Raw genomic sequence first — 14,875 nt, 5'->3', positions numbered from 1 at the left:
AAATAGAAAATTGCTACGAGTATTTTGACGTAAATCACAAAGCGTCACTCCGATGTAACTTGAATTTCACGTGAAAATAGAAAATTGCTTCGAGCATTTTTATGTAAATCACAAAGCATCACTCCGATGTAACTTGAATTTCACGTGAAAATAGAAAACTGCTACGAATATTTTTACGGAAACCACAAAGCATCACTCCAATGTAACTGGAACCTCTCATGAAAATAGAAAATTGCTATAGCGACAATGATGACTCCTGGACTGGAACATCAGCATCGATAAAGGAGCATATCAGGTACAAAGAATTGTCCTCAAACCACATAGCTCTCCGCACGAGTCGTTCTGGAGATATATGTTTTGGTAAAACAGGGGGACGGTGGAACATTTGGATATAATAGCACAATGGTAGCGCATTTCCTGGTGCGTCAAGACATGTGTTATTGAACCAGATAATGATATGGTCTTTGATCATTGTCTTTATTTTTCAGATAGCATATTTTCCTTTAGTTGTTTTTTCATTGAGGTTCCCTGTTTGTAATCACTGTACTGAAACGGATTTCCATCACACCTTGTAACCAAATGTTTAAGGATTTTAGTTTTTTCTCTAAGAAAAAGCTGGTGGGATTAATAACTTAACTGACGACAGGGATCTAACTTAACTGACGACAGGGATCAGGGAAAGCAAGGAAACTAATGCAGAGAAGAACCAGATCTTAGTAGATAAGGAGGAAAAATAATTGAAAATTTAGTAGTCTAAGATAGTTTAGATTAAAGCAGGAGGTAAAATACACTGTGTGGGTTATGAGGAACCCTTCTATTCAGTTCAAAAGCAGAATAAATATTTCTCCAGTCTTGAAAAATGATTCAATAATGGAGCATCGTTTAAACTGATGCTTGAATCCAACTGACTTACATTTTTATGAAGCTAGTTGTCCTCTCCTTTGCATATCAATATAATTAATCTTGCTCATTCAGTTATCCTTAATCAGTATATGCAATCGACTACTCATTTCATTAACTTTCTCTTACAGAAAATATAATTCTTTCTTTGTAATCTTAAATTCAACTATGATAAGGAACTTCTGACACTCAAGATAAAAAATCGATAAATTCAGCAAATCAAGTTGACTGCTAAGATGACGCCACTTCAACTTATTGTTCTCTGTACCTTGCTATTGGTCTGGTGGATTGAAGCTGAACACGTTTACCCTTCACCGAATGAACGTGAGAATGGTAAGCTATGAAATTTGGTAGATTTTGCAGCTTGAAGCCATTAAGCCCTGTCCAGACGATCGAGCATGCCCGACGGGCAAACAGTGATACCAGGTCACAATAATTAGTGAAAATGAGGGTTGATGACGTCAGAAGCGGGAAAACTAAAGGCAGGGATCTGGCAACACTGTATGATGCCAAATCCCTGTCTGTGGTTTTCCCGGTTCTGACGTCATTAACCCTCATTCTTACTAACTATTGTGGTCTGGTATCACTGTTTACCAGTCGGGTATGCTCAATCGTGTGGACAGGGCTTTAGAATTAGCAAGTGAATAAAATTCATTGACTTTCACAACTGACAAGTGCAAAGAATAAGAATAACGATTGATTTTCCTCTGTGTTATTAACCAATATCTAAGTTTACCTTACAATTACGGATATAGTCAATTCTTTTTAGTGAGGCAATTTTGCACGGACTCGCAGGGGTGCCTTTTTAGCTCGGAAAAGTTTCCTGCTCGCTGATTGATTGGACATGATAATTTTAACCAATCAGATCGCAGGAAACTTTTCCTAGCTAAAAGGGCACCGCTGCGAGTCGGTGCAAATGCACCTCAGTAAAAAAATTGAGTACAATCAGTTTCCTAAGAATTAGTTCTAATTTTTACTAAAATTTATTTTTTCAAATTACAACTAGAATAAAGTGGCTAAACAAATTATAGAGCCAACAAATGTTACTTAATGTTTTAATGAAGTTGTATGATAAGTCACACTTACTATAGATATTTTTATTCATTAATCTAGACACAGCTTAAAAGATGGTATTACACTTTTCTATTGTCAGGTTTAGCCAGCCTTATGTCAATGCTAGCTCTGGCTTTTTAGACGAGACTGTAATAAAGTATTGTATAAAAACAGATTATGTGATGAAAAACATACATACTCTTAGAAATGAACTTTTGCTACACTCTTTTAATCTTCTTCTCAATATCAGATTCAGATTTTTGGATGAAACTTGGGGAAGAAGAGATAAACGAAGCCCTGGCTCAGACAAAAAACACCAATGTAGCCAAAAACGTCATTCTTTTCCTCGGAGATGGTAAGTGGTGGAGCATCTAGGGAATCGCTTGTATTACTATATACATTTGCCGTAAGAACATTTCAAAGTGACTTCTACAGTAACCTGTGTTCTTTAGGAAAAGATCATCAGGCTTTATTCTATTGTAATTTATCTTTTTCCTTTGAGAAGGTCCATTACAGACTGATATTAGTGACACTATACTTTTCTTAAAGAAGGTGAGTAGGATAAAATTCTTAGAAACCCCTTTATGATACATAATCTTTGTCTTCAGAGAAGTAATTATAAGTAATTAAGAAGCTTATTTAAAAGGCTGATTTCTTTCCACATCATAAGACATGGACACATCCAGTATAATGAATGACTATGGCCATTTGATTCAAAGTTGGCAGCATTAAGCAAAGACGTTTAAAAAAGCATGCATAATTATGTGATAAATATTCCTTCTAAGTGCTATCACTGCTTACTATCGTATCTATTTGGGAATTGACTCCTTGGTAATCTGAGCCTTTTCTGTCTACCATCTCCTCTTCAGGAATGGGCATCACTGCTACAACAGCGGGTCGCATATTCAAAGGCCAGAAACAAGGCCACGCGGGAGAAGAGGGCTACCTCGTCTGGGAGAGATTCCCAAACATCGGCCTCTTAAAGGTGATTTACCAAAAAAATTACATTTTAGTGTGTTATCATCTATATATTAATACGCTAGCGTGTGTGTTATTTATTTTGTGTGTCCTGCTTTAAGGAAAACGGATATAATTTCATGGTATACTCTTACAAATTCGCATTAGACTTTGATTACTTAACCAAAGCACATCATATATAGTTTTCCCAATTTTGTCTTTAGTACCTGACTCTTTTTTTAAATATTAAACAAAAAATATAGTTCTATCAATTTCCATAACCTAGATTACAAAATTAATCTCGGGACATTTTATTCAAACATGTATAGGTTAGAAACAAGATAATTAGTATTGAAAATATCATTTCATGTAATTTACACGGGGTTCCGCTAATCAGGTATTAAGTTTAGATTATGACGAAACATAGCCAGATTTTCTTCTCTGAAAATTGCAACGCAAACATCCATAAGTCTTCCTTTAAGAAGATTTACCTTCCTCACCAGACTTACAACTTGGACAAGCAAGTCCCTGACAGCGCAGCAACAGCCACAGCCTTTCTCTCAGGAGTGAAAGGGAACTATAAAACATTAGGAGTCAATGGGAAAGTCAAAGTCAACGATTGCACGGCGTCCCTAGTAAAGGAGAACAGGGTGAAGTCCATTATAGAATGGGCTCAAGAAGCAGGCAAAGAAACAGGTATGTTAGAGCATTGTCTGTTTATAGCTTGCTCCACAATAGCTGTTGTTGTTGGATTTGTTGACCTTGTTCAATACAGCATGTATGGATGGTATGAAAATATGTTTTGAGTTGACCATTTGTTGTCCAGGTTCCAAGCTAACACTACTAGAGCTTACAAAGTATATTTACAGTCTTGAGTAATCATAAATGGTACATAAATCGGCCCAAAAGGCAACAGAATATGTGAGAAAGTTGATGATCAGTTATAAATTTCCAAATACCAAGTTACGTCAAGTCTTTTAACAGTCCATTTTCCAAGTAATCTCCCAAACCTCTGTGACCAGAAGATGCATTTCTTCAACACAATGCACTGCCGCTACATTATAGAACTTAATCTGACACCTATGCTTGTTAAATAGAAAATTACGCTCACAGAAGTGTAGTACAGTAATAGGAATTAGCAACTATAGTCAATTCTTTTTAGCTAGGCAGATTTGCACCGACTCGCAGGGGTGCCCTTTTAGCTCGAAAAAGTTTCCTGATTGCTGATTGGTTGGACAGGATAATTCTAACCAATCAGAGAGCAGGACTCGCAGGGGTTCCCTTTTACCCCGAAAAGTTTCCTGATAGCTGATTGGTTGGACAAGATAATTCTAACCAATCAGAGAGCAGGACTCGCATGGGTGCCCTTTTACCCCGAAAAGTTTCCTGATCGCTGATTGGTTGGACAAGATAATTCTAACCAATCAGAGAGCAGGAAACTTTTCCGAGCTAAAAGGGCACCGCTGCGAGTCAGTGCAAATGCGCCTCATTGAAAAAAATTGAGTATAATCAATTTATCCATTCTCTTCGTTTCTATTCGCACCAGGATTTGTGACAACTACACAGGTGACGCACGCAACACCGGCGGCCTTGTATGCAAAGTCCCCTAGTAGGAAGTGGCAGTGTGACACCAGGATAAAGGCGCTTGGTAAGAACGCTTCGTCCTGCAAGGATATTGCGAGGCAGCTTGTCGAAGACGAGCCAGGGAGAAATATAAAGGTAAAGGATTCTCTCTCTCTCTCTCTCTCTCTCTCTCTCTCTCTCTCTCTCTCTCTCTCTCTCTCTCTCTCTCTCTCTCTCTCTCTCTCTCATTCCCACTTTGAAAAGAAATGGTAGAAATAAGTACAGATCATCAACAAATAGACCTGGTATTATTATTATTATTATTATTATTATTATTATTATTATCATTATCATTATTGTTATTATCATCATCACCGAAGCTATAACTCTCGTTGGAAAAGCAGGATGCGACAAGCTCAAGGGCTCCAACAGGGAAAAATAGCACAGTGACGAAGCAAAAAAAAAAAAAGAAAAAAAAAGAAAGAACTAAAAGAGAAGTAATGAGCAACAAATATAAAATATTTCAAGAACAGTAACAACATTTAAATAGATCTTTCATATATAAACTATAAAAAGAGATTTATGTCAGCTTGCTTAACATAAAATCTTTTGAAGGTCCACTAATTTTCTTTATTTTTTTTCTTTTTTTTGTAAATTAAGCGAAAGAGTCTTGTATAAAAATGTACAGATCGACATAAACACAAAAAGAGAGACAGACAGACATAGATACAGAACAAATACAGTTTTCATTCAGTCTAACAGACCAACCACTCCATGTGGGTATAATCACTGCAACTTGGTAACCTTCAAAAGCGGATATTATGGTCAGGTTATTCACAAAAGTTAATTACAAATCCCATTGTATCTTTGATTATAAAGGAAAAAGGACACTGATCTGAACTCAAAAGAGAAGTCACTGGTAGTAATGAATTATTCCAATTAGTGAATGTCATTATAAAGTTCTATTGTGAATATAAGCAAGAGCTTTATCACAGAAAAATTTTATAACGTTAACTTGAACCTAATTAGTATTGTAGTGACAACACTAGTTTATCTAGGAAATATTTATTTAGATGCTGTTACTGTTCTTAAAGTATTTTATTTTTCCTTGTTTCCTTTCCTCACCGGGCTATTTTCCCTGTTGGGGCCCCTGGGCTTATAGTATCCTGCTTTTCCAACTAGGGTTGTAGCTTTGCAAGTAATAATAATAATAATAATAGTTATAATAATGTTGTTACTGTTCTTGAAATATTTTATTTTTCCTTGTTTCCTTTCCTCACCGGGCTATTTTCCCTGTTGGGGCCCCTGGGTTTATAGCATCCTGCTTTTCCAACTAGGGTTTTAGCTTAGCAAATAATAATAATAATAATAATAATAATAATAATAATAATAATAATAACAGTGCACATCATGCTGTGTACAGCAGGCATTACTAAGTATTCTTTACAGGGGCTGTGGTAGCCTCTTGGAACTGTACCTGCCTGCCAATCTGCCGGACTGGGATTCAAGTCCCGCTCAAACTCGATAGTTTTTTAAAGTGTCTGCTACCTCACCATCACTGTGAGCTAAGGATATGGGGTTTTTTAGGAGCCTAAGGTCTTCCTGATGAGTCATTAGCACCCATTGCCTTCCCCTCCCTGGTCCTAGCTTGGTTGGAGAGGGGCTAGAGTGTTGATTATATGTATATATGGTCAGTTTCTAGGGCATTATGCTGCAAGGGCCCAGTCACTGTCCCTTACCTCTACCATTCGTGAGCGACCTTCAAACCTTGAAAGGGTTTGCGTATCGCCATGATCTCCCACCATCGCCAATCCATACTGGTCAAACTCTAGATATAAATTGACATGTTTAAGTATTTTTTTTTGCAGTGGACTAGAAAGAGCTTCATTTGTTGTTGTTGTTGTATATATATATATGTATATATATATATATATATATATATATATATATATATATATATATATATATATATATATATGTATATATATATATATATATATATATATATATATATATATATATATATATATATATACAGCATATATATTTGTATATATATATATATATATATATATATATATATATATATATATATATATATACATACATAAATATACAATATATGTATATACAGCATATATATATATATATATATATATATATATATATATATATAAATATATATATATATATATATATATATATATATATGTATATGCATATATATATGTATATATATATATATATATATATATATATATATATATGAATATATATATATATTTATATATATAAACACACATATGTGCATGAGTGGGTATTCATGTTTTCATAATGTATACGGTTTTATTTAGTGTATCCTAATACAGGTCTTGATAACATAATTTAAAAACCGTGAATAAGCTACTCCCTCATTCAGCCCAATGAAGTATGAAAAATAAAAGTGATATATTAATTTCAAACTGAAAAGGAGAAGATACTATATCATACAATGGCCTAATCATCCTCATATTTGTCCTAGTTCGAAGTTAGTAAAAACAAATGATAAGTATTGTTCTAATTCAAGGTTGATAACACAACATGAAGTATTACTAATAACCTCCAGACTCATATATTCCTCTTCTTCTTTCTCACATTTATCCCTACATTAAGGGGTTGGTTGCCTAATGCATACTCTCCAATATTTTCTATCAAAGGCATCCTCTTCCCCCAAACCTCTTCTCTCCATATCATCCTTCGCCTTATCTCGCCATCTAATTCTCTACCTCTCTCTTGACCATCTGCCAAATTATAAACCATACCTGATGCTCAGATATTTAAGCCTATCCTAAAATGAAGACATTTGATACCTGCTAATCATATTATCAAACTAATTTCCCAGGTGATCATGGGAGGCGGACGTCAAGAAATGGGGTCGCCCTTGACAAAAGATGTAATGCAAGACTGCGTTCGCAGTGACGGGCGCGATCTGGTCAGCCAATGGAAATCCGACAGAGAAGCCGAGGGCAAGTCATATTCCTACGCCACCTCGACTGGGGAGTTACGGGCCATTGATCTTGAAAACACGGATTTCATCTTAGGTAAGTTGGTCTGCCTTGATGGAGTGCAAGAAGTTTTAGAATTGAATGGTCTTATTTATGAAGGCGACGCATCGATCATGGAAGTATTGAGCTCATCTTAAGTACGTTGGTGCTGATATTTGATGTCGAAAGGGGCTAAATATGAAGGGATTAATTAATCAACGTCAGAATAAGTAATGGGCAAGTCCTTCAATATAGGTAGAATTTTTGAAATTTTAGAAAGGAGTGGTCTTAATACAGCATGCTCATTCTGATGGAACAAACTAAATAGAGAGCATACCGTGTTCGTACATAGTAAACTACCTTAGAACATATCAAAAGATTTTCCTTAATCGAAGCAACATAGCCATTATTCAATGGCTTTCCACGGTGCAGGTACTTACGTTATTGATATCCATTTATATATTCAATGAACATCTACCATAGTGAATAATCCTACCCTTGTTTAAGATGGGTCTGTTGCATTTCCTTCCCACTAATGCCAAGGTGTGGAAGTTTCCCTCTACTTCGGTTTTTCCCTAGTGTTAAGTACCACTTATCATTCCGATCTCTCTGACTTCTTTCCTCTGCAGGACTCTTCGGGGATCTCCACTCCCCCTACGAAGTGGACAGGGATAACAGCTCCCAAGGGACGCCCCACATCAAAGAGATGGTCGAGGTTGCCCTCAGGCGTCTGCGCAGACATGAGGAGGGATACTTCCTACTGGTAATGATTCTTTCATTATTTCTTATTCTTTATATCCTAATATATGAAAGTAAGCTTGGGTAATCAATTGTCCTTTTAGATTACATTGATTACATAAATGAATATCTTGACCTCCAAGATTACTCCGGGATGAAATCCAATCATGATCCATCTCCATTTTATCTTCCAAGATAAACTCACATTTCCCTACTTTTTACTTCTGAAGGATCTCCACTTTTATAACGCATTTCCATCTCCAAATCCCCTATTTTCTCCTGCTGCATCTTTCCTGAAGTACCCTACTTCCACTCCCCTCCTCTTTCTATAAACAATCTTCTTCTACCCATCCCACGTTTCTATAAATGAGCTACTGTTCCCTCCCTTCCACCCTTTGAATACTCTATGTTGGGTATCTTTCTAGGTAGAGGGAGGAAGAATTTATCATAGATCCTATAAATATGCTAGTGTTCCCTCCCTTCTACCCTTTGAATACTCTATGTTGGGTATCTTTCTACGTGGAGGGAGGAAGGATTGATCATGGCCTCCTATAAAAAAGCTACTGTTCCCTCTCTTCCACCCTTTGAGTACTCTATGTTGGTTATCTTTCTAGGTTGAAGGAGGAAGGATTGATCATGGCCTCCACGACAGCAAGCCAAAGAGAGCCCTGGAAGAAATCGTGGCCTTTGAAGAAGCTTTGCAAAAGGTCCTCGAGTTGGTGGACCTCGAGGAAACCCTCGTCCTCGTCACGGCAGATCATTCCCATGTCATGACTATGAATGGTTATCCTGAAAGAGGCAACAATATCTTGGGTAAGGGACTATCTATTCATCATGAAATGGCTACCTCAGAGTAGGTAATAATTCTTGGGTAAGACACTATTTAGTCACGACGAAGTGGCTAATAACATTTAGAGTATGGGACTATCCAATCATCCATTTGGACTATCTCAGAGTTGGTAGTAAATCCTTAGGTAAGGGAATATTTAGACATCGTGAAATGGCTATCTGAAAGTAGACAATAATTCTTGGGTATGAAATTAATCACGACGAGGTGGTTATCTTGGAGTGGCTAATGCTATCTTGGGTAAGGGACCATTTAGTCATCATGAAATGGCTAAACCAGAGTAGGTATTAACATCTTTGTTAAGAAAAAAAAATTTAATTACATTAAAGTAGCTCTACTGAAAGAAAAGACACTTCCCTCAATATGATGCTAGACTAAAGGAATACGGACACCTTAGATGAGATGTTTATCATAGAAAAATAGGACTATTAAACTCTAGGTAAGACAATTATGCTTGGGAAAACAATGGCAGCTAAAGTAAGAATGTTATCATTAAATGCAATAATACAATAATTATTATAATCTGTAAGAAGAATAGTAACTTATGCAAGAATGTTGTCTTAGCAAAACTGACATTTTATTGGTTAACGTGGTTCATTTGAGAGCCAGTGATATCCTATAGGCAATACTTTTTAGTGAGGCAGATTTACACCGACTCGCAGGGGTGCCCTTTTAGCTCGGAAAAGTTTCCTGATCGCTGATTGGCTGGACGAGATAATTCTAACCAATCAGATAGCAGGAAACTTTTCAGAGCTAAAAGGGCACCGCTGCAAGTTGGTGCAAATGCGCCTCATTAGAACAAAATTGAGCATAGTTAAGAATGTCATATTAAGATTTCTTCTGCTTCAAAGATAATAGATGAAGTGTCTTTCTATTGTGATAAGTAAGGTCAATCCTATAAAATTGTTGGGTAGTGAGTTTTTCTCTGTAAAGGTCATTAAGCTGTTCTTTTGTATTGTTAATAGCTTAGGAGTCCTTTCATCTTTACCAGTAGGAAATTGCCTTTTGTTTTGTGATGTTAGTCCATAGGAGGTCTATTTAGCATCCCTTGTTATCATAATTACAGTAATGATAGCCAAATAATGATGACAGTATGAAATTATGTGGCATACTTCGACTGAATAAACATCAAACTCGACATATTTTCTTTCGTTATTGATTAATTTACCTTACATTTAAGCAGCATTAATAAGCTCTTATAATATGATACATATTTTTTATCTAATAACAGCAAATCTTATGACAATTACAAGATAAGTACTGAAACACTTTCAATGAATTACTTCTTTCACTGGCCATACTGGTTTTGACTAACTTTTCATGCCCGGATGCCTTTCCTGCCGCCAACCCTCCCCATATACCCGGCCTTGGGACCGGCACCAAGTTGAGGCGGGCTTGCCCGCCGTCAGTGGCTGGGTATTTCAATGAATTACTATCAATACTAATGAATTTGTTTACGAATGATCTATCAGTTTTCTATAATTTAATTGATTTATTTACTTTATACAGGATTAGTCGAAACCAGTGAGGATATATCTGATGGCCTACCTTACACTACACTCATGTTCACCAACGGCCCTGGGTTCAACTATACCTGGAATCACTTGAAAGTAAGTTTGTCATTTCAGGTGGTTTCTGGCATCTATTGGGCATATTGCCATCAACGTCTTCACCATTTATGTCATCTTCTTTATTGTATGTTAGTAATTTGGTGTTGCTCAAGCTCAAATAATTTCACCTTTTGTTGGTTGACCAGTGCATATTTTGATGGCTAGAGACTATTACGTTCCAGTAAAGTCCCCTTGTAGAGTCACCATAAAGTTGCATCTCAACTTTCAGGGTGTTGAACATTTCCTTGGTATCTTTTAGCGTCCCGTTGATAAACATTTACACTAAGTACTCATTTTTGTATACAAAATGGAATATGTGCATTTTTTTATGTTTGTGCTATGCGTGGAGGAGAATGCAGAACTTAAATTTTGCTAATTATTGAATAGAATCTATGCATTTTAGCGACAGGATGCAAGAATGCTCCTGAAAAATGTAGGCTACTTGTCTGTTACCTGGTTTTAAGGTAGCCTATACCTTCCTTCAACTGAATTTAGAAAACCAGGTAGCTGATATTCTACAACATAGAACGGAATTCTTATCCATGCATTTGTTGTCTAACATTAATAACTAAGAGCGAATGCACTCCATGTTATATCATCATGAAATCCTAAACGAAGGGGCTCTGCAGTTACCAAAAATACTTCGATATTGTCGTCTATTCTTTTGAGTTGACAATATCTACAGCCGATACCATTGAAGCTAATCCTAATTGGCTAGAGCTTATGCTACCTTCCACCCAACAGAGGTTGTTTAAACATATTGGCCAATCAGGAGCCAAATGGAAACTCGTTAACTTAAATGAAACTAGATTAAAGCTACTCAACCAATCATAGGTAGGAGGGATGCTCATACATCAATCAAAGGCAGGGTAAATGTTTGTTGGCCAATCAGAAGCAAGGATAAAGCTCATTGACCAATGGGAATTGGGCTAAAATGTCTTTAACTATAGTTGCCGCAAAGATTCCGGGTGAAATAAGCCCCACCCCTTGATGACGCCATAGCCAATCACATCTCCCACGTTAGCAGCGCTTAACCCGGTAGACAACATGATTGGCTATGACGTCATCAGGGGGTGGGGCTTATTTAGCCTGGATGTAGAATGTAGATATTTACCGTCAGCTCCAAAAGAATCAGCCTATTAGCATTATCCTTGTCTAAAAATGTAAAAACTGGTGGGGTTGGTAATCAACTAGTCCATGCTAGATAAGGACAATACCAAGTTGTCCTTCCCTCAGGTCTGTAAGTTAAGATTTGTATTGCTAAGAATTATTCTCTCTAGGTTCAAAGAAGAAACCTGACGGGAGTGGAAACAGATGACAAGGACTATGTATCTCATTCAGGCGTGCCAACCCACGAAGGATCTGAGACACACGGAGGAGAAGACGTGGCTGTTTACGCCTCAGGTAATCTCTACCCAGGGGTCTCTTCTCATTTAGCTGTCCAACTTCTCAAACTTTATCTTCTCGTAGTATGTATGTCTTAATTATGACTATAGTTGCGGTAAAATTTATCTTTAACAGTAATATTTCACTTCCAGAACTCGTTTGTTTAAAAAATTGCTATTCATTCCATTTTGATTCATGTTACTAATAAAAAATTCCTTTAAAATTTTAATAATAGATTCAGTGGTTCATTTTCTTAAAGTTATCATCTCTCTCTCTCTCTCTCTCTCTCTCTCTCTCTCTCTCTCTCTCTCTCTCTAAATATTTCAACATATCATTCTAGGTCCCATGGCTCACCTCTTCCACCGAGTTCACGAGCAGACGTACGTAGCTCACGTCATGGGCTATGCAGCCTGTATTGGACCTTACAAAGGTTGCGTTCGTTCAGTGGAACATCCATCCAACGCCTACAAAGCCAATGAAGATTTTCGGGGAAGCAGAGCTTCTTCTACAGCGAACGCTGCTAACTGGCTCTTTGTTTACATGATCGGAGTCCTACAATTTATGAAAAATCTGAATATATGTTAAGTTGTCTTGTTTGTAGGGGGACTGAGAGGCTGTGTCGAGTCTTCTGTGTCGGTTTGTTACTTTGTTAGGTTGTTTTTATGATAAGAATCCACATTCAAAAAACGGATTAAGATGTATTTATTTACATTGATTGTTGTATACACTCGTAAGGTGCTATATAAGCTTTAGAGTTGCACACTCTTTTTATTCAATTATATATATATATATATATATATATAGATGCTAATCATCTTTAAACGATTAATTTTCATGCTAATAAATGTAAGTCAAAAGTGTAAGCCAGATTGAAATACGAACATATGAAAACGATAATTACGCTGTTTAAATACATGAATTATTATATCAACTTCTATGAGACTGTATGTTTGACAAACTGCATTTATGAATGTATCTCATGAATGTATGATACATTTGCAAAATTTAAAGGTTAGATTACCAGGTACCAGCACAGAATAATTAATAGGCTTTCTATGCCAAATCATATCATGAGCCTCTTTTGTAATAAGCAGTGAAATTTGTTCTTCGTAGTCAGACAACTGTTGAGGGTCTCAGCCAGGGATGGATGAGACGTGGCTCTCTCTCTCTCTCTCTCTCTCTCTCTCTCTCATAGATATACATATATACACACACAAGCACACACATGCATATATGTATATATATATATATATATATATGCATACAGTATACACACACACATATATATGTATATATACACATGTATATATATATATATATATATATATATATATATATATATATATATATATATATATATGTGTATATATGCATATATATATATATATATATATATACATATATATATATATATATATATATATATATGCAATATATATATATATATATCATGCATATATATATATATGTATATGCATATATATATATATATGTACATACCTATTTTACATTTAATTAAGGATATAGACAGAGATATCGACCTGGTCATGAACTAAGAAATGAGATGTTTTCATTTATCACTACATTAGGTAAAGCAACGTAAATATTCCAACAAATTTACCTTCAACGATAATAACAACATCAATAACAACAACAATAACAACTTCAACAATAACTATTTGCATCAACGCCATCTATACGCTAATTGTAGAAATAGTATACTGTGATTGTTATTACTGTCATTATTATGCATAATGACAGTAAACATTCCCATATCAAAATTTAAAGTAATGTCATTAACATTTTGGGGAAAATAAGATCAAAATACATTATTATAAAAATGCAACTTCTTTATTCATTAACCCATTAAACTTCTTCATTGATTCTAAGAGTCTTTCTGTTATAATAATAATAATAATAATAATAATAATAATAATAATAATAATAATAATAATAATAATAATAATAATAAAGACTATTATTATTATTATTATTATTATTATTATTATTATCGTTAATATTATTATTATTACTAGGTTAGCTACAACCCTAGCAGGATGCTATAAGCCCAAGTGTTCCAACAGAGAAAAATAGTCCAATTAGGATAGGAAGCAAGGAAATAAATAAACTACAAGAGAAGTAATGAATAATTAAAATGAAATATCTTAAGAACAAAAAAAAAAAAAACCATAAATTTTCAATGAAAAAACTCACCTAACCGTCAATACCTGCTAAGGTTCGATTCCCTGTTTAGGCTAGGTGCTTTAAAACTTAGATCCCACCTTACCTCTATTGGCTTGAACAGTGTATCTATATATCCTGTACCCTGGGTCCTCTTTTGGCTGCAAGGAGAGCCCTATTAATCACAGCACGAGCCGTCTAAAAATACAGTGAACCAGGAAGAAAAACAAAGGAAAAAAGAAATAGAAGGTGAGAATAAACAAAGTTTTTCATCAAAAAAAATTCTCTCAGGAACAGTACTCCAGACAACTGATGTACCTAGGGAACTAAACTGGTGACCTTGAGCGGATGGCAGATGCCAAACTAGCCGCCATATTGAATTTCACTTTCCATTGTTTATGCATTGCTAGGACTGTGTCCCGAGATACAACTCTCTCTCTCTCTCTCTCTCTCTCTCTCTCTCTCTCTCTCTCTCTCTCGAACAAGGTCAAGCGTCATTTCCTAGAAGATCGAAACTTCAAAGCAACATTGTTTCTAGATTGTCTCTCACTCAGCGACTATGATGAATGGGGGGGGGGTGATATACCTTGACAGGGGATGAAGGAGGCTATAAGGAA

The 14,875-nt window shown here is 35.7% G+C and overlaps 1 protein-coding gene across 2 annotated transcripts in view; it reads left to right on the top strand.

The window, feature by feature from the left end:
- LOC137658106 (alkaline phosphatase-like) overlaps window positions 1-12,846 on the top strand; it is a 25,218-nt gene extending 12,372 nt beyond the window's left edge. For both annotated transcript variants that reach the window (XM_068392799.1, XM_068392800.1), the window contains exons 2-12: window positions 1,032-1,233; window positions 2,204-2,308; window positions 2,823-2,938; window positions 3,414-3,606; window positions 4,457-4,629; window positions 7,355-7,553; window positions 8,126-8,259; window positions 8,849-9,047; window positions 10,591-10,691; window positions 11,972-12,095; window positions 12,418-12,846. In XM_068392799.1, coding sequence (XP_068248900.1) covers window positions 1,137-1,233; window positions 2,204-2,308; window positions 2,823-2,938; window positions 3,414-3,606; window positions 4,457-4,629; window positions 7,355-7,553; window positions 8,126-8,259; window positions 8,849-9,047; window positions 10,591-10,691; window positions 11,972-12,095; window positions 12,418-12,662 — 1,686 coding nt within the window. In that variant the 5' untranslated portion in view covers window positions 1,032-1,136 and the 3' untranslated portion in view covers window positions 12,663-12,846. The remainder of the gene's footprint in view (window positions 1-1,031; window positions 1,234-2,203; window positions 2,309-2,822; window positions 2,939-3,413; window positions 3,607-4,456; window positions 4,630-7,354; window positions 7,554-8,125; window positions 8,260-8,848; window positions 9,048-10,590; window positions 10,692-11,971; window positions 12,096-12,417) is intronic.
- Window positions 12,847-14,875: the final 2,029 nt, after the last annotated feature.

This window comes from Palaemon carinicauda, chromosome 19 (genome assembly GCF_036898095.1).
Source record: "Palaemon carinicauda isolate YSFRI2023 chromosome 19, ASM3689809v2, whole genome shotgun sequence".
NCBI classification, from domain to species: domain Eukaryota; kingdom Metazoa; phylum Arthropoda; class Malacostraca; order Decapoda; family Palaemonidae; genus Palaemon; species Palaemon carinicauda.
This window is presented reverse-complemented; position numbering and strand designations above follow the sequence as displayed.